This window comes from Pocillopora damicornis, chromosome 2, assembly GCF_964200805.1.
Source record: "Pocillopora damicornis chromosome 2, jaPocDami1.2, whole genome shotgun sequence".
Classification (NCBI taxonomy): Eukaryota; Metazoa; Cnidaria; class Anthozoa; order Scleractinia; family Pocilloporidae; genus Pocillopora; species Pocillopora damicornis.
Genome location: NC_142671.1, coordinates 9,808,132 through 9,834,612, shown reverse-complemented (window position 1 = coordinate 9,834,612; position 26,481 = coordinate 9,808,132). Strand labels below are relative to the sequence as shown.

Below are 26,481 nucleotides of genomic sequence, written 5' to 3'. Positions count from 1 at the left end.
ATTTCATCAGTCAGTCATTCGAAGTTAATAGCTGCAGCAGAGTACCCAATCAATCCAAAAGCGAACAGAGGCTGTGATTTTAAAGAATAGCCCAACTCCAGATTTCCTTCAAATCGATTATTAAAACCTGTAGCCTTGTCTTGACACTGCTCACTTTCATTAACATTGACATACTGACGTTTGGCAAAATTGCAAATGTTTAGAATGCGTAGCCGGCCCTTTGTTTCTCAGCAAGGGAACAGTTAATGCAAACGCATCTGGTATTGTGCGCTTCAATTGGTCCTTTTTGAGACAGGACGTACCCACTCATAAAAGAACTAATTGTATTCGTTGGGATTCAATTGTTGAAGGGACTGAACAAAACGCTTTCAATGATTATATATTTTGGTGTTTCTACATCGTGAAGTCAAGGTTGACATTTCCGGCTCTCCGTTGATTCCAGCCTACAAAAGTAACTCAGTCGTCCGCATTTCCCACCCACCCTGTCTACGCATTAAACTGTCCAGCTGGATCTCACAAATTTCCTCATTTTCGCTGATGTTCTGAAACGAACATAGTTTAGACTAAGAGGCAGAAGCTTACTAATTTTGGAATTTAAGTGTGACGAAGTTTGCGGATGTCATGGGATGAACATTTCTTCATATTTGAGAGATTCAAGAACAGCAGGGCTCCGTGTTCACACGAGGTTTTCGTTTTAAAAATTCTCGTGTCCTTTGATTCGAATTTACCATTATTTCAAATTTTCGTGCGTAATTATAAAAATTCCAAAATTTAGAGATAACTGTTAACCCCTAATAAGCCTCTAAGTAACACACAAACAACAAAGACTGGTGTTGTAAGGTTCTGATGTGACAAATCGTTTCGAATCGTGCAATCGTTTCGTTTCCCATTTTCCCCTATGACCCTTACTTCACACTTAATACAAATTGACATCACATGCCTTTCACTGGACAATAGGAGCAACTCGAGAAAAATTTATAATAAGATGCATTCTACAAGCCAGACCAGATTAATCCTCGGCTTTTTCAACAAGAGGTTCCCTTTCTGCATACAATTTTATCAGAGTAGTGGACAAAAACAAAAAAAATTCGCTGACCTAAACAAAATTGTCTTTACAAATGGACCGACGATAATTATCGGTGTGTAAATTATACAACGACGTTAAGGCAGTTTCCACAAATCTTTCAAATTTTAATTTTCATTTAATTTCATGTCAATTAGGTTCCTAAGAAATGAGGTGCACTTGCCTGGTTAACCCTGTAATTTCTTCACACAAAAGACAGCATTAATAACACAGAAACCAAAAAGTCCAGAAGGGGTAAAACGAAGAATTCTAAATAATTATTACACTTAATTATGGGGCATTGTAGCACATTTGCGAGCTAAAATAGGGACTTTTGCGGTCTAAAATACACTCGCGTAATTGTTCACGTACCTTTGTGAACTATGGTGAGAGCCGTGACTGGTTGTGATTTTTTTTCCAGTTTTTATTTTCTCGACGCCTCCCAAAATTGATAATAGTAGTAATACCGTTCTGTTCTTGGGCATAAATATGTTTTGGGCCCTTCTCAGAGCTAATTCGAACCCTTTCCTAGCGGCTCGGGCAAAAAGGACTTTGAGTGTGGCCCAAAACATATTGATTGTGACTTCCACAGAAATCTTTGACCTTTATCCAACATTGGGTACTTTTAGAATCTAGGAAAATAAGACTAGAAAGCTAAGGTGACATTTTTTTACTTGAAAAAACAAACACTCATGATAGGGGAGAATATTTTCAGTGTTGATGAGTTAGACTTGACAACGACACTTGTCGTAAAAGATATAGGGGAAATTCTACTCCATTGAGTTCTTTTTGATTGGTATTCTAACTACTTTAGATGGCGAACAATTATCCTAAGAATGTGCACTTATTAGTTGTCAAGAAAAACTTGCTGGAGTGATCGCAACTCGCCAGAATTGGTTAAAATCTTGCAGACTGATAAATCTATAATGATCGTAGCATGGGGGTTTTCTTACAACCTCAAGGTTTTACCTCACAATCGCATTTCAAATTGATATGCATGAACCTAAAGAAGCTGCTTCCTTCTTCAGATCTCCGGCTTGTGGCTGAGATTTTATGTGACGATAGTGAGTTCGGTAAAAGCTAAACAAAACTGGTCTGTTTAAACGCGAAAGCACCAACACTGAATAAGTGCAATGTTCTCCAGCGATTACTCGTTATTAGATAAGTCCATCCATTTACGACAGTACCAATACAGATTAACTCCAACGCTCTACAGTGATTCCTTTGCCATATACGACTCCTTCGTCAAGTCTTCCTTATAGAGAGCCTTCATTCAACTCTTTTTCGTCTTCCTGTTGATGATAAGAAGTTAAAACAAACGGCAATTCAGTGATCAACAAAATTTCATGTGAAGACATGGAAACTTTACATGATTTAGTGTCTATCACCAACAGTATATGTAAGACAGATAAGAGCAGATTTCCGTCTCTCATTCTTTCCGTACCAGTTTCAGAGAGTGTTTTGCTTTAAGAGAACTAAATTGTGCAGGGCTTATATATTTGTTTAGGTGGATTATCAGGCCAGATCCTAGCACAAATCTGTACGTTACAACAAAAAGTTTGCATTACTCCAGTCATCGATTTAAGCTCAGTGTATTGTCACGTACCATACACGCGGATTTTAGTTTAACAGCCTCTAAGTGAACGTTCTGACATATTCCAGAGTGATTAACCCGAGAAGAAACGACTTCAATTTGATCACCAACTTACCGTGTTCTGTTGATCTTTGGCGGCAGATTCTAAAGAAGAGGACTGACTAAGTATTTTACTGTCGAGGAAAATGCTCGGGATGCTGGGACCAAAGAATATCTTTGTATTTGATGCAATGGAATTGAATTTGATCTGCTCCAGGTATTCAGGTGTGAGTTTTAGCTGCGGAGAAATGGAACACAACTGTATGTAAACTGGCTAAAAACAGTACACGGGAATTGCAACTTAGCTCGAGTTTCCTTTCAACTTTGAACAGCAATGGTAGTCAATTCTCTCAGCAAGACAACCTTTGGTCTCATGCACAAAAACACAAATATACTTAGAAGGAACATCCCGAGAGTGATCTTCAGCAAAAAAGGAATTAGTAAAGACGATAGCTACAACTGCCATAATACGAAAGGGTTGAAAAAGGAAAAATATTTTAGACAGCTCTGACCGCGTTTAATAAGTTTCCATCTCACCCCTGTGGTCATTTTTGCCCTAGCTGTAATCCTTGCTAAGTGTACCTACAAACAGTAGATGTAAACATCGGATTTACCTTGTTGGCCTCTGCGAGTTTAACTGCAGTGTAGAATTCAGCATCAGCTCTTGCCTTCATGCGAGCCAAATGGGCCCCATCTACAGAGCAAAACAGCAAAATGTACAAGATCTTCCTTAATAATTAAAGGGCCATTTCTCAAAAACTTTAGTTATAGTATCCCAAACTCTCCACTCCTCTTAACCATGACTATCGAAGCTATAAGCAACAATTCTAAGCAGCCATCATTATTATTATTGATACTTCCTGGAAATAAATTTATAATATTTGTATGCTGGCCAACAGGATCAATATCTAATGTTGTGGTACCTCTTACAGCCGAGTCACATCAAAGATGCAACGTTGCTTGAAAAGAAATCAAGGAATTTGAAAGAACAATTAACAGTTAAAAAAAATGAAAGTAATAAGCCCATTTTACTGACAATGAAGTCCCACTAGTTGTACGTTAGTTTCTTGTCATATGTTATTCATGACCAAAAATTCCCTCTACCTGATCAATTTTCAGTGCACTTGACAACAAGGATTGATAAAGTTATTTCCTATTTTAAATTCAAGAAACACAACCACTTGACACAGGAATATCCACAACTTACATACAATGTGGCAACAAACTCAAAAAACAATCAGAGACAAATAAAAACAACAACACCACAACCTACCCTCAATCTCTGACATTTTCCTAAGGCTCTCTTTTTCCATTATTTTCTGATCAAACTGAATCCTGGATACCTGAGCAGCCTTCTCAGCCTCTGAGTTATGGCAACAAATAGGAAATCAAAACCATTTGTAGGCAAAATATTGAAAGGAAAGTTAGCTGATTTGTGGAAATGCAATTTAAAAACCCTCATGGCATCCATTCTTGGAGTTGTTGCCTTTATCAGGCAGCCACTTTAAACATCATTGGTTAAGTTCGAACCCAAGAGAGGATATGACAATAGCTGCTACACAGCACAATAAGCCTGGATTTTGGTTATGAAAAAGGTTAAACAATTACCGTAATTTCCGGTCGATTACCCGCACGGCCGATTACCCGCACCGGCCGATTATTGCATACGGCGAAAAAAAAGTCAACGGATTACCCGCACCGGTGGATAACCCGCACGCTGTTATTCAACTTTTTCGGTGGCGAAAACGTGACATTAAGGCGATACATTTCAGTCTTTCGATTCAGACATGTGCACAATTCTGTGTCAATATTAGCTTATACTTTATTGATTGATTATTGCTGCTGCTCTATTACCGATTTCATCGGCAAGAGTTATTACTCTAAGCTTATAATCAAACGTAAAACTGTGACGTGGGCGTTTCACAGCAGGCATTTTAACTTAATTGGTGACTCGTGGATACACTTATCGCGAATGATCGAGGTTTATAATTCTTATTCAGTCAGTTACCTTTTTATAGCATGTAGGAGCGTAATGAGCAATATCCATTGTTCATTTGTCGTTAAAATACTTTTTCAGCGCGAAATTAGTTAAGTTTCGCACCTATTATTTTCAACATTCTGGTGATGCATTTGGGATTTAAAATTACTGTCGGCAATTTCTCAAAAAAATCGATATCTCCTGTTCTACTGGGCCTAACAAGTCCCTTAAAACGGGAAAATTCTCTTTAGCTCAAGCTAGTGAAAACTGGAAATTTGTTACTGATGCGCCGGATATCCTTGGATTATTTTTGTCACCATCAAGGTTTTGTTTTCACGCGTGCCGATAAAAATTTGTTTGTCACGCAACTAATTATGCGTGAAATAAACTCGAGTTGGCATCATGTTTTCGTGCCGCTTTGTGGCACTTTTGATACAATAAAATTCATTTGAGAGGTGGAAACGCAGGTAGGTGAGAAATTTTTTCAATTCAACTTCCAGAAGAATTTAAAATTGTCACATAACCCGCACCTCCCTATTACCCGCAGTGGCGCGGATTTAATGCAAAATCAACAGATTACCCGCGGGTAATCGACCGGAAATTACGGTAACAATTGGTTCTTACATCAGCGTGCGTTCATAGAGATATGAAGCACGCGGGAAGTTTGGAGAGCATGAAAGAAGCGTAAGAGTTGTTTGAGGCATAGCCAAGAGCAACTCTAGCTTCTTGAGTGCTCTCCAAACTTCCCAGGTGCTTCATATCTCGATGAAAACACAGCTGACGTATGAACCAATTGTTTTATAACATTTTCAACTCGATGGAGAATTTTTTTTTGGAAGGATTTGTTAGCTGACGTACGAATATGGAGCACGCTCACGCATTGAATTTGATTAGACAAATTTACTAGCTATGTTATAACACCTGTTGAATAAGTCATTGTGTTGTGAGCTGATCCATCAAAAATTAGCGATTTTATCATTAATAACATTGAGTAACACCTTTCATTTAGATGGGAAAAATCTGTTTTACAGGTACAAAGAAACCATGCTGTATTATTTAAGTTATAATCTGTTCTATTTAAAAGAGAATTCAAATGTTTAATACCAATAACAGCTTTCTTGCGCTCTGTCTCTGCCTCTTTCTCAACCACTTTTTGTTTTTGTTGAGCAATTAACAGCTTGGTCTTCTCCCCTTCCCTACAAGTAAAAAGGAAATGTACAAGATTGAGATGCAGCTGAGTCATTGTGTCGTGTTTCTGGTGAAGGCACTTTACTCTAACAGGACCTCTATCCAATGCAGGGCATAAAATGGGTACTACAGGCAAACTTTCAGAGAAAGCTAATGAGATGCCTAAGAGTAAGATGCTGTGAACTAGCATCCCATCCTGGGGAGAAGTGAATTACAGCAGAAACCTGGATTATTCAAGCTCTGGCTAAACAGGCCACATGTAGGAAAAAAAAAGATGAACGGGTAACTTGACCCAAGTGCAAACTCTAACTTCTTTTGTGGAATTCTCCTTTGCTGTAAATAGGCCTTTCAATGACTTTGGTTTTGGCCTTACAACACTAAATCAAAGCCCTTTACATAGATGCTATGTAATGCTCATTGCTTAAATATGGTCATCTTCATGTGAAAACAATTTACATAGTTTACATACTCCTGGGACAAATATGCACCGTCATTACTGATCATATGAATAAATGAGATTTAAGACATCTACTGTGAATTATGAGAAAAATTTCACATGAAAAATCATTCTAAAGAGTAATCACTAACTTTTGCTGACTTACATTGCTTCATAGTTACGCCTTATGCTCTCAGGTATCTTAGGCTTGGTAACTCTCACAGCCTAAAGCAAAGACAAACATTAAGCTTATCCAATGTGATTTTAATTGGTTTTTAAGTTACAGTGAACATATGTCATAAAACAAATACTCCAATTTGCTTCTCCAAAGCAGGGTGTATAATGTATTGGTGCCATGGATCAGAGTACTTCAGTTTTCCATGAGGGGTTACCGTAACATTCAGTGATAAAAAATGATGACTATACTATAGGTATGATCATAATTATATTATTATTGTCAATGTCACTACTATCTTTAAACCAAATTCTCTAATTCTGACCTGAACTCTTAAACCAGGCGCCATGGCTAACAAATCTAACTGTAGGGCAGTACGCAGATTCTCATCAATTTGATCTGGTGACAAATACATAAGTAGTAAATAATGCACGGTAAAAACATTAACATGCGAACAAAAACACTGTCTGGAATAACCAAGACTGATATTAAAAATTAATTATTGATAAATTGTTTAATGAATAACTCTGTCAGTTAATCTTGTGAACTCACCAAAGAGATCTATGTAAACTTCTTGGAGGGTGTGTGCACTGCAAAACTGAGAGCATTGAAGTAAAAGTCAGAAATTTCTCTTTAAATTTGAATATATGAAGCTGGTAAAAGGTAAATGCTGCTATAAATGACCATCATTCTACCCTATTAAGCAAAGGCCTATAACTGGGTTGCTGAGATGGCCATCTCCATCAGGTACATGTAGCTGGCTGCAAAAATGTTGGAGCTTCTAGAAAAGAAGTACCATGCCTCTCAGTAGCCAGCCATACACTGACATACAGATTAAATAAACAGCTTCAAGCTCATATACTCCATATTAAGTTATTTGCTCTATTTAAAACATGATTGACCTACAATTAAAGTAAACATATGAATAAGAATCACCTGGTTCAACTCATGATGTATCTTGTTAAATATCAGTGCTTTATCATAATCTGCTGTGTAATTTCTGACAATATCAAATACTGAAAAAAGAAAACATGAAAATGTGACAAAGTTAAAAGGGTATTTCCAAGCCATTTCTATTTTACATGAACTTTGAATTACCAATTGATAATAAGGGAATAACATGACTTTTTGAGGGAATAAAATTATTGTTTATTTGCACCCGCGTAGTGTCATTTGCGGCCTGAGCGCAAAGTGCGAGGGCCGCAAATGACACTACAAGGGCGCAAATAAACAATATTCCCGAAAAAAGTCATGTCATTATCATTATTATCAATAAACAAGGCCAAATGATATCAAGAATGCAAGTTTTAATAATACAAGCTAAGTGAATGACGAATTCAAAGTCACTTCAAATCATCATGTAAGTGTTGATTGAACAAGCTATTAAAGAATCAACTCAGTCCAGTGAACTTATTGAAAATTACCGAAAAAATGCTTAAAATCGTCTATAAATAATAGGCATATCACAAAGTTAACCTTAAAATGATCCATCGGATGATGAAGCAAGAACCAATCAGCTGTAGGGCTGATAATGCATTAGCAGCCCGCTGTCAGTCTTTTGCGGCCCGCTGAGCGTGTGTTTTGAAGAGGCCGATTTTCTATTTGGCCACGTATATTGATAATAATGATCAATACAAGTTTGTGTAAACTAACTTCTGACAGGGGGATTACATGACAACAATTTCTTAGCCTGGGGTGACAAATTGTTTTTGAATAATACATTGGGCTCTTATTAAGCGATTGCAAATTATTTTTCCTGTTCAAGAAAATAATTGTCACACTATGGCCATTTTGAGATTCTGCTTATAATTTTCCCCCCACAGGGTATAATTTTAGAGAAGGAAATGAGATAGTCCTTGATCAAACATGGCAAGCACATTGCTATAATGTAAGTTCAAAAAATTAAATTTTCACCTGATGAAGATTCAAGAATATTAACAACTTCAATACGATCAAAATAGATGACAACTCCTCCACTGCAACAAAAGTTCAAAGAGTCTCAAAAACTCATTTATATTACAGGCTGAAAAAAAAAACAACATAGAAACTGAAAGATAAATAATGTCCTTTTCAAACTGCTAGAAAAATTGTTTAATCAAAAACACTGAAACTCATTCCTGCCATTGATGGCATTAATAGGTGGACAGGTGCCTTTCTCACCAACCTTTCTCTATTCTTGACTTTCTAAAAAAAACTTTCAATTTTCAGTGGTTCAACATAAATCCCTGAATTTACCCTGAACTTGAATAGTTTTCTTTCACCTTATGTTGACTATGTACCTTCTGTACAAACCAAACACAACACTAACAGTTCAAACATCAAGTCATTTGGTTTGATCAAAAGAGTTTCTAAGCTGATATTTTGAGAGCTAGTCCTCCCTTATTTAAGCTGACATTTAATGTCAGCTTAAAAACTCCTCATAGTGGCCAGTTTACTTTGTCAAGTCAGTGGATAAAACCAAATCGCCTTATTATACTCCCCCACAAACCCAGCACCACAGTTTCTTTAGAAACGTACCTCCTTTAAACATTAAGTTATGTTCGCATATCATTTAACAATTCTACCAACCTTGTTCCACATGGGACATTTTTTACTTCATCAGTCTGCAGAGTAGTCTGCACTGAACGGAACATTGTTAAGAATGGAATCATAATGTGATATCCTGGTCCACTGGTTGATGATAGCAATGCACCACCCTATGAGACAAATAGTAACAGGAGTCATGAGATGGCAATAAATTTAGTTATATCCAAATGATACTCTCTACCTTAATTAGCAGAAGCCATATTAACACTAGCACTAAGTGGACTAAAGGTTCTTATTTTTGTCCATTTAGTTTTAACATATGATATTTCACATATCATTAGGATGCATGTACACTGGTTGTGTCATGGAGAGCCAATACAGGCATTAAGTATTGAAAAACTTAATAAAATATATAAAGGTCTTTTTTTCTTGCCTGAAGTGTTGCTTGAGTTGTTCTTGTCTTAAATTAGCAATTTTAAGCCATTTGAGAAATTTCTCCATTCATAACTAGGAAAGATGATAAGCTTGTCATATCCCTTAATGGAGAAATTTCTCAAATAGCTTGAAATTGCTGACTAAGCATGAGAACAGCATAATCAACACTTCAAGCAAGTAAAAACACTTTAAATTATTTTTATGAAGTTTTTTGTACGAAGTGCTTGTATGGGTTTCCAATGAGCATTTGAGGAATTATTGAACTCACTCGATAATAAACTCCAACATGACCTACAATAAGGTAAAAGCAAATAATTAGTGAGGTTTTACAGAATATCACTAGTCACAATGATGCCTGCCTTTAAAAATATCACCAAAACACAGTATTCTTTCAGAATTTTCCATGCTTATCAATATGGAATCATCTAATGAAGACATAAATGTTTTGGGGGGAAGGGGACACTGGGGGTTATCAATTAGGCACTGAGAAACACTCTTGGGAATTTCCATGTTTTTTCGCATCTCTGTATGATCCTTCAACCTCCTCTAAATATCAAAAGGCTCTAAAAACACAATGTATGGTACACACTATAATTATTCTCTACCACCAATTTGCCAGATTTTATGCAGATTAAATGCATGAATATTAATTTTTTTTGTTGGCACATTTGATATTCATGAATTCACCTATATTGTTTATTACACTCTCATTACTGGTTAAAGCCCTTAGCTACCAGGTATTACATAGGGAAGTTCTTCTTACAATAACAATACAATGTCACGAAGAGAGATAATGAGATTAATGATAAAATATCTGCTGTGAAACATCAGTTGATTTCACACCAAACTCTCAGAGTTGAGATTATGAGGAATGTATGAAGGACAACACAGTAAACTGGTATGAAAATATAATAAAAGAGCAAGGGTTAACACCACCATTGTCTCATTCTTTAAAATTGCATGCTACGTGCTTAGCTCTGCTTTCTTTGTTTCATTTCTACTTATTAATTCATAGACGCTGGCAAACCACCTGCATTGTTAGCTTAAGCTTGTGAATAATAATTAATTTCCCTCTGGAATTACAGCAAATTTTAAAATTATACTCTGTTAGCTAATAGAATTCGCACTCAGTCAGCTAAGAGAAGACGGGAGGGTAAAGCTAATCTTCACTGCATTTTTCGTTAAGCATTAGAATAAAACTCTCAGCTGTAGAGGAAACGAGTCGGAATGATAAGATACTTTAGCGTCTCTCCTGCAGCTCTTACGATACGGTATCATTATTAGCTAAGAAAGTACATCATTGATATGCGCCACTTCAACCAAAAAAAAGGGGAAATTAATCTCTTAGAAGTACATAATTTCCTCACAATAGCAATTCTTTCGGGCCTTCAAAGAAAACGTGCTGATTTCAAATGAGGCTTCTTGAAAAAGCAAAACGAAACTGGACAAAATCATGTGAAATGCATTTTTCAATGCAACCAAAATCTCTGATTTTTATGTTTCGAACTCTTCTCTCACCTTCATCTATTTTATGGACGGAGAAATTGAACAACATTGCAGCCAGTCCAAGGATTATTCCAGTGACAACTGCGGCGGCCATTGTGAAAGCAGAAGGAAAGAATTCCCGTGATGCTATGCAGAGTGAAGGTGTCTAACGCGGTACTAGTCCTCTCGCGACATTTCAAGCCTCAGGCTGATTAGCCTGAAATTCAAATAATATTCATGCCTGCTTATTGTCTTTATCAATTTTCATAGTGTAAGCTCTGGAGGATATTTTTTATCGATTGAATAGGAAAAACCCGCAGGATTGTAGAAAAGCGAAGCGTCGAGGTCGAAGAGGTTGCGTGGTCACGTGATACTGGTTGGTACAATCGATCAATCATTGAAGAGAATAACAAAGTTGAGAGGTCTTCAAACATGGCGGGCAGTACATCTCCGGTTTCGAAGCAGGCATTTCACGAGACCTACGAGCTAAAGGAAGAACTGGGAAAGTAAGTAGCTCTGCAGATCAGCTTTCACTGGAAGTGGCTGTAGAATTTATTCTTATTTTACGGTTGTCCTTCGCAGAGGTGCATTCAGTATTGTTCGTCGATGTGTTCATAAGGAGACGAGACTTGAGTATGCCGCCAAAATTATCAACACCAGAAAATTATCATCCAGAGGTAAGAAAACCGGATTTGGTTTTTTTTCACATTTACTTTAGAATTGAAGCTTTTATTATGAACTTGTTATCGAAAGGCGAGGTACTAAAGTTAAAAATTGTTTTTAATTTTTTGAATGAACTTGCAGCAAATTTTATTTGGAATCTTTTCGGGATTCTCTACTTAGAAGAGCGAAGAAATAAATTTGTCAGGAAACGACTTATTTTCTATGGTTTTTTTTGTATTGCTGTGGCAAGGTTACTCTTTCGCATCTACTGAATTCGAACGTGTCTCTTATTTTCAAGGATGTAAAGAATATTTCAAATGAGGAATGATTCAAAGGGAAATTGTTTATGTTATTTAGAGGTCGCCTACAAGGTGTATTTTTGGGAATATACTTTGTATTAGTTTTCGAAAAGCACGGACAAATGGCTACCATAAATGATACATCGAAATCTAAACCAGATGTTGCTGTCGATCGAAAGTTTGACCAGAGTGAATTAAATATTTTAATGCCAGAAAGAGCCAAACATCACTTCACAGTGGGAGAGTCCGCGTAGATTTCACCTGTGCGCGCTCTACACTCTGATATTTACTCAGATAACTTCTCTAATATATTTTACTCCTCATTCATTAGATCTTCAGAAGCTCGAACGAGAAGCCAGGATATGCCGCCTACTAAAGCATCCTAACATTGGTGGGTATGGAATAGGTTTAAATTACGGTAAATATCACGCGAAGGAAATTGGAAGGTTCACAAATTGAGATCCTTGTAACTTTGAAAATGTTCTTTGTAATGCATAATTTTCTAAATATATATGTTAGCCAGAGAGTTCTATTGTTTCTGGACGGGTGACTTTCTAGAAGTCTTCCGTAATTTTATTCGCGGGTCCATTTTACGCCTTTAGACGAACAGCGGCTTAAATGTCTTCAAACGGCGATCAGCTCAACAACTGTATAAACACAGAAAATACATTTAATACATGTCATCAGCGGTGCGCACGGCAGCAAGTCACTCTATTTAAGAGGTGATATGTTGAAATTCCCTCGCTAAGAGACAGAAACAACTCATAATTGTCAACATGAAGTTTTTGCATGTGAAGATGCAAAGCCTCTCCCTTTATATAATGTCGGAGGCGTGTGAATTTGAATGTTATTGATTCGTTTGTGTTGTTCATGTCAAACTGTGATGACTTCCCACTCATCATCATCAAACCCCGCAGCCCTGCACGGTAGCGATCTGTCGTTGGTTTACGACTCCGTAGTTGTTAATTTGAGCTATGACACAAATTTACATCGGCAAGAACTGTCTGGATTTCTGCTTCAGATAAGATTCCTCTTTTCGGTTTGCGGAGGTGGTGGAGTTGATTGCTTTTTAATTTAGTGAGACAAAAACTTTTACCCAGCTGCAGGTTATCCGAATTTACGAGAAAAACTTCTTTCCTGTTTTTGAAGATAAAAAGAAGTATTTTTTCTGTAGCTAAGGTGGAACCTAATTGTTTCCTTTTGTCGTCTCGTAATTATAAATGTTCTAAATACTATGCTTCCATATTTTCCTAAGACAATTGACGCTCATGAATCGATTTCGCGGGAAGAGTAACTCGATATGTCATGTGAAACAAATTTCAAACATTACATCATTTTGCACTCATTTTTTATATTGCGTTTTGTGGGAGAGAATTCCGAAAACTTATGATGAGTAAAATTTCGAGAAAATACATGTTTTCTTTGAGCTGACTTTTGTCTCAGCAGCCAATAAATCAAAAGCGTCGTGCTGCGCATACATTTTATAGATTTATTTATTGAATTTACATAAATGAATGCTGTTCTCTGCGAATCCGATGCATTTTTAATTCCTTCTTTGCAAATAATTGATAGGTAGTACGTCGCATAGGAAGCATATTGAACAAGAGATGTGTGCATGTGAGTCACTGATAGAGAGAGAGCAAGACTGAATCTGTCAACCATTGAGAACCAAAATTAGGCGGGTAGAGGAAGGCGTCAAAACTTGAGACAAATTGAGTGTAATTAATGAAGTTGGATCAGTCCATCAATTTCCTAATAATTTTTCATTTGCTTGGGACAATATGGCAAATGGAAGTTCTCTCTGATGTCTGTTTAGGATGAGTTTTAAGCTATCTTATTGCCATGTTGGCAGAATGTTTGGGCTGATCAGAAAGGTTTATAGGAAAACATATACTCATGTTAATCATCAAGAATTGTAGATTAAATAAAATGTTTCAAGATTAAAGGTAACACATGGGTATAGGATCAAAGTAATTAGCACTTATTATGCAATTTGCTCTATTTTCTTTTTCTCTTTTAGCACTATTTTATTTAGTGCAAATTAGTTGACCTTCATTTCCATTAATTTGCTAAATCTTTTTTTTTTTTTTAAATCATACGATTAATTTTTTCTTCTTGAGAGGATTGTCCTACTTGATATTTGGGTTCCCTGAGAGCAAGAAATACCTTAAGAACAAGAAATTAATTTCATTTTTCTTAAGAGTCAGTTTCTACTAGTTGAAAATTCTTTCATTCAGTATATGTACATTTGTATTTGTAGCATGATAATGCTATTAATTGTGACCCAGATGTCAAAGGAAATGTCAAAATTTGTCTTCAGCTCAAAGGGAGCAATGTGTCATGAAAAGGTCAATATCCATATGGGATGTGACTTTATGCTGTTTATTATTCATCAAAGGGACATGGATGTATGCTGTTTTAAAGATGTTCTCTAATTTATTTGTTTTTTATGTCTATTGAAGGTGCTTTTTAGAATGATTTTCTTTTTCATGCTTGTTGTAAAGTGCAAACAGACATTTGCTCAGCATTAGTAAATAAATAAATTTAGTGATTGTGATTATCTGAAAGCAAGTATGTCAGAAATGTTTTGATTGGGGTGATCTTATCTTTACAAGGTACATGTACATCTTCATGGATTTAGAACTGTTCTTCAACCATCACATGTACTTAACTCTTTACTTAGCTCTCGAAAAGCTGTTTTCATAAGAAAATAAGCAAAGTAACCTGAAATAATTTAATAAGTTTACATTGAAAGCCAATTAAAGGATTTATATTTTTAGAATGCAGAACAAAAAGATAATTCAAGCCTATTTGCTGTTCCTGGTAAATGAAAAATAATTCTTGCCTATAGGTGATATACAGCACAACTTTTGTCCGACTCTTTAAATGGTCAAATTGATCCGTATTATCTTGGACACTTTATTGTGTGGGATGGGCAGCAGAGTGTTTTTTATTGGTTATGACTTGTTCAGAAATGTAATGAACAGTCCAGAGAGTATGCTATTTTAATGAAAGCTATCAGAATTTATGTTTCCAGCCCTCTCTCACAAACAAAATATTGATTTAGGCATAAATTACATTAAATTAAGGTGGCTCTGAAAAGCTAGGCTTATTTGATTCTTACAGATTCTTACAGTGGAACTCTACAGGGAGATACATCTTCATAATTATTCTTTTTATGATTTGATATTTACATGTAAAAATCAGGGGCTATGGAACTTGTTTTTTGAGTTAAGGCTCATCAAGTTGATATTTTAGAAGGAGGCATTATTGCCATGGTTGTTTCATAGGATGATGAAAAGACCTTGACTTGATTAAGTGATGTTTGAGAATTTGTTTGAGTTTGATTGAAGATCCTATAAAATTTTATGTCTTAATTAAGCACTCACTTTGCAATGTCTTGTAAACTGTTTACGATCTGGCAGTGTAAGCCTCAGTTTAATTTGATTTTGTCTCATATCCTTACAGTTAGACTTCATGCTAGCATTGCAGAAGAAGGATACCACTATCTAGTGTTTGACCTGTAAGTCTTGACACCTACAATGCAATATCTGTTTTGTGTTGTTGAATAATGGTGCCTCTTTAATAGAGGATAGACTCTAGAATGGTCAGGAGCTTTACAAGTGTTTTCCAGGGATTTTTAGTGTCCAGCCATTAAAAAATGGTGTGAGTTTAATTTAGATTCAGGCAGGTAATTTACTGCTTTGTCTGATATAAGTATGGGTGCTTTCAAAGAGAGAACCCAGTGTAAACACCTGTTGCTGGTGCCTCTGGAGAACACTACTATTAATGATAATTGAGACTAGTAGAAGCTTGTACATTGTGTGCATTATACACCATTCAGATAACCCAGGTGTTTAGCAATTGGAAAAAAAAAAGGGAAGAAAGTTTATGGGGAGGGGAGTAAGGGGATGAGACAGCAAGTTGGTGACAAATCTACTTATAGTACTCTTTGCCATAGTATGGCTTATGTGATGACTGAGTTTAAAGGTACCTGAATCTTAGAGATGCTTACCACTGTTCATATTTCTATACTGTGTTGTCAACTTAGTCTGAATTGCATTTCATGGTGCTTGATGTTGTTAATCATGATGCATTCTAACAGATTGTTATTTGTACTGCAGAGTAACAGGAGGAGAATTGTTTGAAGACATTGTTGCAAGGGAATACTATAGTGAAGCTGATGCAAGGTAGAAATATTTTCTGTTTTAATTGATAGGTGGCATAAGTGAATTATTTTAAGAGTTGCAAAAGGTTTCCTAAGGTTCCTTACCATTAAAAGTGACCAATATTGACAAACATAATGGAAAAATGTTTCTAAAATTAATACTTTACATAAAGATCAAAAAAGGTAAAGTTATAAATGAAAATACCCAAGGGGTGAAAGTTTTCATCAGATCAAGAAATAATCTCTAGGAGAAGAGAGGATATTTAGTGGAACAATGCACTGTATATTAGAATTAAACTTTGACATTCCCTTTATTTTCTCTTTTAAGTCACTGCATACAGCAGATACTTGAAAGTGTTCATCACTGCCATCACAATAATGTAGTTCATCGCGATTTGAAGGTATAAGTTCTATCTCTTCTTTATCAACTGTAATGATTATTTACAAAGGTTGTTTGTTTTATTAAATCAACAATTATTGATTCATGAGCTGCATATATGAAAATTAGATTTGATTTTATTCATTTTGTTGTACTCATATGTAGCCTGAGAATTTACTTCTTGCAAGTAAAGAAAAAGGTGCAGCTGTCAAGCTAGCTGACTTTGGGTTAGCTATTGAGGTGGATGGTGACAAACATGGCTGGTATGGTAAGTGTCCGTTGTGAATAGGTAAGATGGGTGTAGGGTAAATGCACACGCTCTGTACCCCTGTGTGGAGCAAATCATGTGTGATTTGGAACACAATGGAAGCCACAGACTCTGTGAGGTGAGATTTCTAAACCTCATTAGTACCTTACTTCAAGCTACTTGTAATTATCTTTTGATGTTATTTACATCAGGTTTCTTAATGAGCTGGCTTTTAAAGTTTCAAAGTATAGGGCTGTTAAATGTTTGATTGGACTATCAGACTGTAATCACCAAACTAGAAGGAAGAGAGGAATTTGGTGGATGTTAATTTTGAGTGACATACTTCATAATTACTGTAAAGTCCAGTCACTTCAGGCTTTTTTCCACACACCTATTCAACACAACAGTCACTAAATCACTTGACTTTGGCTCACTAAAATTTAACTTTAATCCTGAGTGTTACTTACTGATGCCTGTTCTGCAGAAATATCTGATGACAATGCCAGGGGCTACCAGTAATTTTCACGTTCATAAGTCGTTCTGGGAATGCAACTCTTTAAAACACTGTACAGGTGCTCTTAGACTGGTTTTAATTTTGCGATTGTTTGTCCTTTGTAGGTTTTGCAGGAACACCAGGTTATCTCTCTCCAGAAGTCCTCAAGAAGGAGCCTTATGGCAGATCTGTGGACTTATGGGCATGTGGTAAGGGAATTGGATGCCAGCCCATTCAATGCTACTTCTTGAATTTTGTTTAAAATTGCAGAAACATGTCTTCTGGCTCAGGCTTTACATGACACTTTGCTTGATGCAACATAGAAGTCATGTACAGCTGCATAGTACTTAATGTACTCTCAAAGATGCAGTATGCATATACTGTATGCATATATAGTACCTTGATGTGGTAAATTGTCAGAATTTTATTTTTATTTTACTCTGTCTTATTACATTGTGAACTTAGTGTTACTGGATGGTTTATTTTCAGGTGTTATCTTGTACATTCTACTTGTTGGTTACCCTCCTTTTTGGGATGAAGACCAACACAAATTGTATGCTCAGATTAAGGCTGGCGCTTATGATGTGAGTTGATTCAGTTTGGCTTGTATTCTATTTATTTTAACCATTGGTGTTTTGTCTCTTTGTTTTTAATGCTGAGAAACTAAAGATCAATTAACAAATAACTGACTCATAAATTTAAAATCTTATGCTAAGGAAAATTAATCCAGACCTTATGAGTGTGGCATTCACCGTTTTTCCTAGGGATTGGGTCTAGCTCATCCATTCATTGCAAAATTCAAACATTGTAGGACTTAACCTCTTCTATTAAAGATCAAGAACTTTATGTAACTGCGACAAATCATCCAGTTGAGACAAATATTTATGATTGACTGATTCATGGTGGTGCCATTGATAATATTTGCAAGTGAATGTTTTTGGATATTTCCTAACCTTTTTGTTGTGTTTAGTATCCATCCCCAGAATGGGATACAGTCACAGATGAGGCAAAGGTCAGTGATCCTTGGAAGTCCATTACCCTCTCTCTTTCTCAGTATTTCTTTGCCTGTGAGTCGATATACGGGCCTTGATCAAAGCGAGCCGGCGAGAGGTTTACAAGGGGTCAGGCACTAGAAATGATTAATTCAAGACCTCTTCTCAAGGGCTCAAACTAATTTGCGAGCGAAGAAACGCTCTTACTGAAGCACTAATTGTGAAGGCTTCTTAGAAGGTTATATTAAATAATAGTGGGCTGGAATCCCGCTGTATCTTACTCAGAGTCAAGCGACTGATAAGGTGGCAATTGGATTCGTCATGACACAGTTCCATGTGCACAATACTGAAATAGGAGATAAAGACACCTATGATAAACAGTTAGATTACTGAGGCTACTCCCTGTCCATCACGGAATAGATAGCAAGTAGCCTAGCCAATCAGTTTTCAGTATTTGTGATAGAAGACGGCCAGAAGGCGAAGGCCTTACCACGGGTGGCACGAAAAAAAATTCCGGACCGCGGTCTCTCTGGTAAAAAAAACTTGAGCGCTTATGGGTGCGCGATTAGCCAGTCAGATTCGAGAATTTAAGATTACGATTTACTCAATGTGGAAGAGACACAGTCCTCGCCTTATTTCCCTATTAATTTGGAAATTGTGTTTGTTTGTTTGTTTTTTTACACAGGAGCTCATTAACACTCTGTTATGCGTTGATCAGTCCAAAAGGATAACAGCTACAGAAGCGCTGAAACATCCGTGGATCGTGGTATGTCTCTGTACCAACTTCAGTTTGGTTTTTCGCCTTTTCCAGCGCATCAGGCAATCTTTCTGTTTGTGCTTTGAATTTTAATAACCTTATTGTGATGGTTCTTTTGTTCTGAATATCCGTTGTGGTGAATGTAATTTAGGTTTTTCAACACTCGATCGACAACCACCACTCTGAACGCGGTAAATTTAGGTTAGTGTAAATGACAAAATTGATGAATTTCATCATTTAGAACCGTGAACGTGTGGCTTCCAAAGTACACAGACAAGAAACGTTGGACGGATTGAAGAAATTCAATGCTAGAAGGAAACTTAAGGTAATAGCTGTTTTTTCAGGAATGAAAGCTGAGAACTTCGCAAAAGGAAATGAAGCTATGGTTGAAGTTCACAGATTAATACGAAGGGAATTAATCTTTCCGCAACGGAAATTGAGTTATTAAATCTGAGGGAGAAATTGTCACCCACGCGCTAAACGTTAAATGACTTTGAAACTTGATTTTGATTCCAGTTGATTCGTTAACAGGAACTGATTGATTTTTATTTTGATTGGGTTCTGTGTGTACTGTACACAGCTGTATCTGTTCTATTTTGCTTCGTGTGTAAATTGCCGAGATAAGTAAAGGCTTTCTTTATCAGCAGGGATCACATGAAGATTTTGCTGTAGTGAGAGAAGAATACTGAGCAATACAAATTGCTTGAAATGAATGTTAAGCTTTACTTACAGACCGTTGTAAACAAACAGAATAACAAAAAGACTAACGGACAAACAAATGAGAAAACAAACAGAGAGTTACGACTTTGAAAAGCCGTATAATTTATTAACACTAAGCTGTTTTTAAGGCCGGGTTTCTCTTTAATTCGCCCTCTGAGAATGTTGTTCAATCATTTGTTCTTTTCTTTTTCTCTTACTCTCATCTTATGTCTTTCTTTCCTGACTAAGATTTGTTTGATGTTTCTTCAGGGCGCAATTCTGACCACTATCCTGGCAACGAGTAATTTTAATCTTTCTTCAGGTATAATTACTATTCTGCTTGGAGTTTCATTGATGTCACAATATTGTTGTTGTTTCAGGGCGCCATCTTAACAACCATTGTGGCTCGTAGGTTTTCTGCTAACTCAGGTAAATCACGTCACAATAAATATAAATGCTTTAAACGTAAATATTTTGTGTCGAGTCGTAGAGGATTTAAAAACTTTAGTGGACATAAACCTTTTACTAGTTGAATTTACCTAAACCCATTGAGATGCTTAAGTTTCTAAGCCCTTTGAAAATAAAGAAGCGCATTTCCAATAGAGATCAAGTCGTAAGAACGGATACAGGAAAACTTTTCCTAGAAAAAACCCCAATGGTATAGTTTTTCATAGGTATTAAGAGATTAAGTTGACTTTTTGTCATGCATGCGTGTTTCTGAATAAATCTTTGCATAAAGTGGTAAAATACTGAACACTTGCGACATATCTGTGGTCATGTTTAGTATCTCAGTGTTACGTTCCAGCCCTAAATGGCGTATTAGTGAGAGTCTTATAAACGAGACTAACCTATCAGCAACCTCATCTGACCAATCGCGATGCCTGCAGTCAATGCGTTGAACTGGAGCCGAGGGCGGGAAGCCTTAGTTTGCAGCATGTTACAGTGTCGACCTTAAAAATGTTTAAAATTGTCCAATTGAGAAATAACTCTCGTAAAGCTTTCTTTGGTTACAGGAGTTAGCTTTCGTTCGCTTATCTTTACTTGTTAATTTTGAGGTTAGCGTCACATCTCGGTGTAGACCATGTAGTAACATGCATATGGTACACCGTAAACTACACGGCTCTTCTTTAAAACAGGAAAAAAAACAAAAAACAAAAAAAAACCTCTTAATGCTTAGGACATTTGCGATAAGATGTACACTGGCGGTTAAAGCTTCCTGTTGGTCTGACCGCTCGGTTGTGTTATATTGTGTCGTGGTATATGGTATATAAACAGCTAAATTCAAATAAAATGTTAAAATCTTAGAAGATGTGAGCCCTGTAACCATTTCTCTTAATTCATCTCATTTTGTACTAATCTAATGTGGCCCAAACACGCTGCTCTTCATTTGAACCTCAGCTGTTTCACATCCGCGCTGCTAACATACAAGACAGTTTGTACTTAGTTATTGGTCTCAAAGAAATGAGTTTATTGACAGACTTCACCCCTCACGCCCCGGGCTGAGTTAATGTCTTAAAATGAAGGCTTGAATTGGGGGAAAAGGTTGATCCCGTCCTGGAAAGGGTAGTTCAGAAAAGGACTGGTGTCGGTTATAGGGCGTGGTGTTTCAAAAACCTGAGAGGAAATTCACATCTTAATCAAGCGGAGAGTTATTTGTTATTGACAGGATCTAACTCTTTCACTTTCTATGAGTGACCTAAGAGGAATTTCTTCTTAAAAAGTCGATTTGAATGTATCTTAAAGCTGGGGGTGATGAGAAGAAACGGATGGGCCGATTTACAGAGCCACTGAAAGTGATGAAAATGTCTTACAGACTTTTCTGAGGAAAGATATTTAGATCTTGGAATTGAAAGGGTTAAGTCTAGTTAGTCGAGAATCATCGGCCAGTAATAACAAATCTTAAAACATTCAAAATTTGGTTCCTTTCAATCAGACTTGAAAACAAGATGATGTGTGAAATGAGATTGAGATAAACAACAGTTCAGTCCACAAACATACAAATGCATCGTTTCAGGTTTTGCTTATGCACTTCTTATCTCATTATCATTATCAGGATTGTTATCATTACCATTATCATTCATTTTTTTTTTTCGTTAAAATTTTTTCGTCATTTTCATTCTTATTCCTATTATTGCTGTTATTATTATTATTTTTATTATTATTATTATTGTTATTATTATTATTATTATTGTGATTGTTGTTTTTTAAGCAAGTAGTAGTTTTTATTATTGTTATTTTCAGTTCGACCTTTTGTCAGTAAGAAAAAGGGATCGGATGAGGAACTTACGGTTCATTCTGAAGATGAACATGAGGTTGACGTGTCAGCAAATAAAGGTTAGTAATTAATATGCTCCGTTATCTAATCCAAAGACTGATCTTTATGGTCTAAGGTTTCAAGGCGTACTTATCCTGTTTTTTTTTTTTCCTTTTTGTGAGCATTTACTCAGAAGGCCGAAAAACTCAAAATGTTGCACGCATTTAAGGTCAGAACTGCTGGTCACTCGTAGTCTCTCACGGGCTCATCAAGCAACACTCTTCTACTTCCTATGATAACTCAAGGAAGGGCTGCTTCAGACCGTATTTTAAAATGTTGTTATTCAATGAAAACACAAGAATAAGCGCTGTGTGATGTTTATTTGTGTCACAGATCTTTGTCAAGATTGATTATTTTGCGCCCTTACCTTTGTGTCACTAAATTATTTAGCTTACATGAACATTTTCTTTCAGCCAAAGAACAGCACATCATTCAGCTTACTCAGAAGTTGATAACTAGTATCACGACTGGGGACTTCGACACCTACAGGTATTTATTTTTGTTAGATACCGTTAAAATATGACAGGTTTTTCGTCAACACTTGTTACTGGCACCTGTGTAGTTTCTTGTTGGTTCTTGTCCTTTTTGATCTCCTGGTAATTTGCTAAGCTTTTCCAGCTTTTCTGCTCCACACAAACTGACACTCCAAATGTCAGTTAGACTAAGAAACAGTGAACGAGCTGGTCCTTGGCCGAGTTCTTTTCAGGAAAATTGTGGTAAATCCTACTTCATTTTTTTCACTTAATTGTTGGCTACCTAAGCTTTGATCAAATCAAACGTTATGAGAAAGATTTGTTCCCACGCTCGTGACAAGACGAAAAAAACATCTTTCTCTATTTCTTTACCTTGCTCAAAACCTACCATCTCTTTTATTTCTATCTAAAAACATTGCGCTATCGACATTGCTGATCCTAGCAGTATGCAGGACGCGTGTCATAAAATTATGAACTTCGTAATAGACCTCACTTACCGTGGAGTCTCTGTGGCTCAGTGGTAGAGCATCGGAGCGCGGAATCCGAAGGTCTGAAGTTCGATTCCTCATGGGGACTTAGAATTTTTTCTTTGTCCCACGCTCGTGATAGTAAATGTTGTTGCTTTGATCTGTTGCAGCAAATTAGTAGATCCACATGTGACAGCGTTCGAACCTGCATCTAATGGCAACTTAGTTGAAGGCTTAGAGTTCCACAAGTTTTATTTTGACAATTGTAAGTCGAATTTATTTACTTTTTCGCCTGGTTCCCTTTGTTCTCTGATTTTCCTTTTAATTCCCCGAAATAGAAATAGCATGTTTAAGGTTTTACACATCACGGTTTTGCACATCACGGTGTTGCACATCACAGTTTTGCACATCACAGTTTCGCACTTCACTGATTCGTATTTTTCCCTGTTATCTTCATGTCGTCAAATTTGAGCTACATGTTTGTAGGGTCTGTTTCAGTAAACGCGAATGAACTTAAGAAATCTTGCAAACTTTTTTCTTTCCTCTAGACCTTTTTTAATTTAGAAATTAACTTACAGGAAGAAAATGAGGAACTTTTTGGAGACACGGACAGAAACTGGGAGGTCCTCGTTTTATCATCTCAAACCAAATGATATACACCGAAAAACACTTAAGTATGCGCCAGGAGAAAAGAACTCTCAACTTCCAGTAGCCGTGCGCGTCTTCAAAACGTCGATGCTGAAGCTCTCTTTTATAAACACCAGATGAACTAATTTTTGTTATCAATGAATCTCGCTCCGACAGTTTATAGTATTGCATGATTATTCTTTTGATGATTTAAAACTCGAGGACTTGGAGAGCATTGCGTCTCTTTAATAATGGATTTTTTCCTATTTTTTATTTCAATTTATTTAGTGCTCGGCAAAAGAGCAACTCCAGTCAATACAACTATTTTGTCGCCCCACGTACACATGCTAGGAGATGAAGCTGCTTGTATCTGCTACGTTCGGCTTCAACAGTTCATAAGCAGGTGAAAACTGGTTACTTCAATCCAAACATCTATCCCATAGAAGTTTTAATAGTCGTGATATCTCAGAAATGCAATTCTATTGAAATGCTCTGAGGTTAAAAAACGATTTTTGTCAGAAAAAGCCTTTCTTACGAAGTTGGTTGATCGGTTGGTTGGTTGGTAGGATAATAGATTTCTGTAGGTAAATCCTGTTTAGAGGTACTTGTGATGATAATAGGACTGAGTGCTGAAATCGGGCAGGCGAAAACCAATTACGCTCCTGAATTTTGTTACAATTTTGATTGACTGTACGTCCTTTTCTTTCGTAGTGCTGGTGTACCGTTGACAAGGCAGACGGAAGAAACACGAGTCTGGCAGAAAAAGTCTGGACATTGGATCAACGTACATCTACACATATCAAACGCGACATGCAGTCCGAAAAGTTAAGACGAGTTGGCTGCACATGGTAATTCCTGACGTCATTGTAATGGCGGAAGTACTTTAGCGTATAGCGCTTTGAAATAATACACGAACTGAGTGGCACGTGACTACGCAGGACGCCCGCAATACATGATGGCCATTGACTTTTGTCAAACTAGTAAAATTGAATCGCAAAAAGGTTGCTTATACTAGAACATAATGCTTGTTTTAAACTGTGTCAACTTGTATTTTAAGAAATAATATTACTGCGTTCTGCCGCACCATGTAGTAATATCCAGCTTTTGGTCATGATTTTACGGGATGTTTGGTAGATTTTATTTCAAGGTTGTAAATACTATCTAAAGTAACAATAGGTTTCTTTCAATGCTGCAATGTAGTTATGAAAACAGTCACTTTCTCCAATGAAGGCCATGGAAATGTAGGCCGAGTCCTCACAGTTGGAAGTTATTTATTATTAATTTTTTCCCGAATTCAGGGATTATTGTTGCATACAATTGTTGGAAATGTTGGAATTTTTCTCAGTGTGTTATTTGAATGTAGATTATGTAGGTGTGGTAAAAGAAAAGTTGCGTGATACAATAGAATCTAATTTTTAATTGAATTTAGGAATTTTAATTTTAAAATGTAATATTTGGGGTATGATGAGGGTTTAACTACTTCACAAAAATATTTTACAAGTTGTTCTAGCTTGTTATTGAATTACAAACTATATGGCGCAAAACAAAATTAATCTGTTATAAACAGTAAACTCAATAGTAGGAGGGAAATATTTGGCGCTTAAAAAGGTTTAACAGTTTTATTATTATTATCATTATTATTATTATTATTATTATTATCGTAAGTCATTATTATTATTATTATTATCAGTGTATTATGATAATCTTTATTGTCATTGTTATAACTACTAATATAACACGTGTTACATTTCAAGTAATTAAGAGAGAATTTTCGAATGAATGTCAAGTTGCAAAACCAGATCCAAGGTTATTCTCACGGCCGATCAGAACAAAGGAAATAGTAGCGGGAATTCTATTGAGAATTTCTTTATTCCGACAACCGATTAATTGCATTTAGGTAATTAACTGAATTTAAGCAATTTAGAAGTTCATGAAACCTGCTGGCCTTTGAAACTGTCATTCATATGTCAACTTCCATCGGACATAATTAATACGCGCAGATTATGGTAGTTTACAGTAGGCGCTCATGTTTTACTTACTTCCAGGATCAAGAGTCAGAGAGAAAAATTTGTTAGCTTTGCTTACTTAGGATTTTTGGAATTGTCCATATTTCGTGAATTTCGTCGTGCCTGTCAACTTAAGAGGCCCCCGTCAAGGTTTTTGGACAGGTTGCAAGTTTTCTGTAGTGTTCGTGTCTTTGTTACCGTTAATTTCGTCGGGACATTCGTCTCTCAATACAAATATCCAGTAAGGAATGTCATGATGTTTTAATGTAATTTTTGTCACTTGTCTTTTTACCAAAACATGTCTAAAAGTCGTACACTTCGTAACTTTGAAACCAAGTCCAACCCGGGACTTAGCACTTTATTAACAGACCAAAGCGCAAGTCTCTATGTGGATTTAAGTTACAATATAGCTGCCCTAATCTCTCCATGACCATCTAATTATCTCTTTTCAACAGCAATTGCATTTTTACAAGTAAAAATTTTGTGCCCAAGGCCAAATTCTTATACTAGTAGTACTAATTATCGATTTAACCTTTTACATTGCGACAGATTGTCCTTGAAGGAGGGCACACGTCGCGCTATATATCTGTTGCAAAATTTACTGTAGTTTTCTGTGCCAGCTGAAATAATTCAAACTGTAATTGATGGATAGCTCATTGCTTCAAATTAAATAAAGATGGCCGTGGCTTTGGTGGTCTTATGGCGTCTTTTTGGCTGAAATCAGCTCACAATTTTGAAAAACGCTCGCAGAAAAATGGGTGGCTTTATCGGTTGTCACCTACGAGCGGGTTCTCCTCCATCTTGAGGTTGAGCGAAGTCGATAAATTCTTCAGCAAGTGAGTGGCGCTACACATTAGTCGCTTGTGAAAAGAAAATGTCACATAGGTCTACCGAAAATACCGACAAAATTGAGCCTTACAACCTTTCCTGTTATTCAGGGCTTATCCCAATTTCCGTGGCTTGTAGCCACCAGATGTA

The 26,481-nt window shown here is 36.5% G+C and overlaps 2 protein-coding genes across 3 annotated transcripts; one reads left to right on the top strand and one right to left on the bottom strand.

Moving 5' to 3' along the window:
• Nucleotides 1–1,170: 1,170 nt before the first annotated feature.
• Nucleotides 1,171–11,145, bottom strand: LOC113670888 (erlin-1). The gene is made up of 13 exons (XM_027187096.2): nucleotides 10,953–11,145; nucleotides 9,703–9,725; nucleotides 9,042–9,169; nucleotides 8,388–8,449; nucleotides 7,410–7,489; nucleotides 7,026–7,071; nucleotides 6,799–6,872; nucleotides 6,465–6,523; nucleotides 5,779–5,870; nucleotides 3,970–4,059; nucleotides 3,311–3,390; nucleotides 2,773–2,934; nucleotides 1,171–2,355 (listed from the first exon to the last, which is right to left on the bottom strand). Exons 1-13 carry the CDS (start codon nucleotides 11,032–11,034, stop codon nucleotides 2,320–2,322), a joined length of 1,014 nt encoding a protein of 337 aa, XP_027042897.2. The 5' UTR covers nucleotides 11,035–11,145; the 3' UTR covers nucleotides 1,171–2,319.
• On the top strand, nucleotides 11,118–26,190 carry LOC113670887 (calcium/calmodulin-dependent protein kinase type II delta chain). Of its 2 annotated transcripts, none has more exons than XM_027187095.2 (18): nucleotides 11,118–11,425; nucleotides 11,502–11,596; nucleotides 12,213–12,272; nucleotides 15,350–15,404; nucleotides 16,006–16,071; nucleotides 16,378–16,450; nucleotides 16,594–16,696; nucleotides 17,294–17,377; nucleotides 17,658–17,752; nucleotides 18,139–18,180; nucleotides 18,846–18,926; nucleotides 19,159–19,242; nucleotides 19,997–20,045; nucleotides 21,858–21,950; nucleotides 22,344–22,419; nucleotides 23,041–23,135; nucleotides 23,786–23,900; nucleotides 24,209–26,190. In XM_027187095.2, exons 1-18 carry the CDS (start codon nucleotides 11,352–11,354, stop codon nucleotides 24,324–24,326), a joined length of 1,458 nt encoding a protein of 485 aa, XP_027042896.1. In that variant the 5' UTR covers nucleotides 11,118–11,351; the 3' UTR covers nucleotides 24,327–26,190. The 2 variants fall into 2 exon arrangements, with proteins under 2 accessions (XP_027042896.1, XP_027042895.1); XM_027187094.2 differs by lacking the exon at nucleotides 19,997–20,045 and adding an exon at nucleotides 19,887–19,938 and having other exon boundaries at nucleotides 11,251–11,425.
• The last annotated feature ends 291 nt before the right edge of the window (nucleotides 26,191–26,481 follow it).

What these genes read in the sequence shown, in the direction of transcription:
- LOC113670888 (XM_027187096.2), bottom strand. Translation starts at nt 11,034, where the DNA reads ATGGCCGCCGCAGTTGTCACTGGAATAATCCTTGGACTGGCTGCAATG. An exon ending in AATGTCCCATGTGGAACAAG is followed by an intron (nt 8,450 to 9,041) that starts GTTGGTAGAATT and finishes CTTTTGTTGCAG; the next exon opens with TGGAGGAGTTGTCATCTATT. An exon ending in CCAAAGATCAACAGAACACG is followed by an intron (nt 2,356 to 2,772) that starts GTAAGTTGGTGA and finishes TATCATCAACAG; the next exon opens with GAAGACGAAAAAGAGTTGAA.
- LOC113670887 (XM_027187094.2), top strand. Translation starts at nt 11,352, where the DNA reads ATGGCGGGCAGTACATCTCCGGTTTCGAAGCAGGCATTTCACGAGACC. An exon ending in CTAAAGGAAGAACTGGGAAA is followed by an intron (nt 11,426 to 11,501) that starts GTAAGTAGCTCT and finishes TGTCCTTCGCAG; the next exon opens with AGGTGCATTCAGTATTGTTC. An exon ending in CACTATCTAGTGTTTGACCT is followed by an intron (nt 15,405 to 16,005) that starts GTAAGTCTTGAC and finishes TTTGTACTGCAG; the next exon opens with AGTAACAGGAGGAGAATTGT.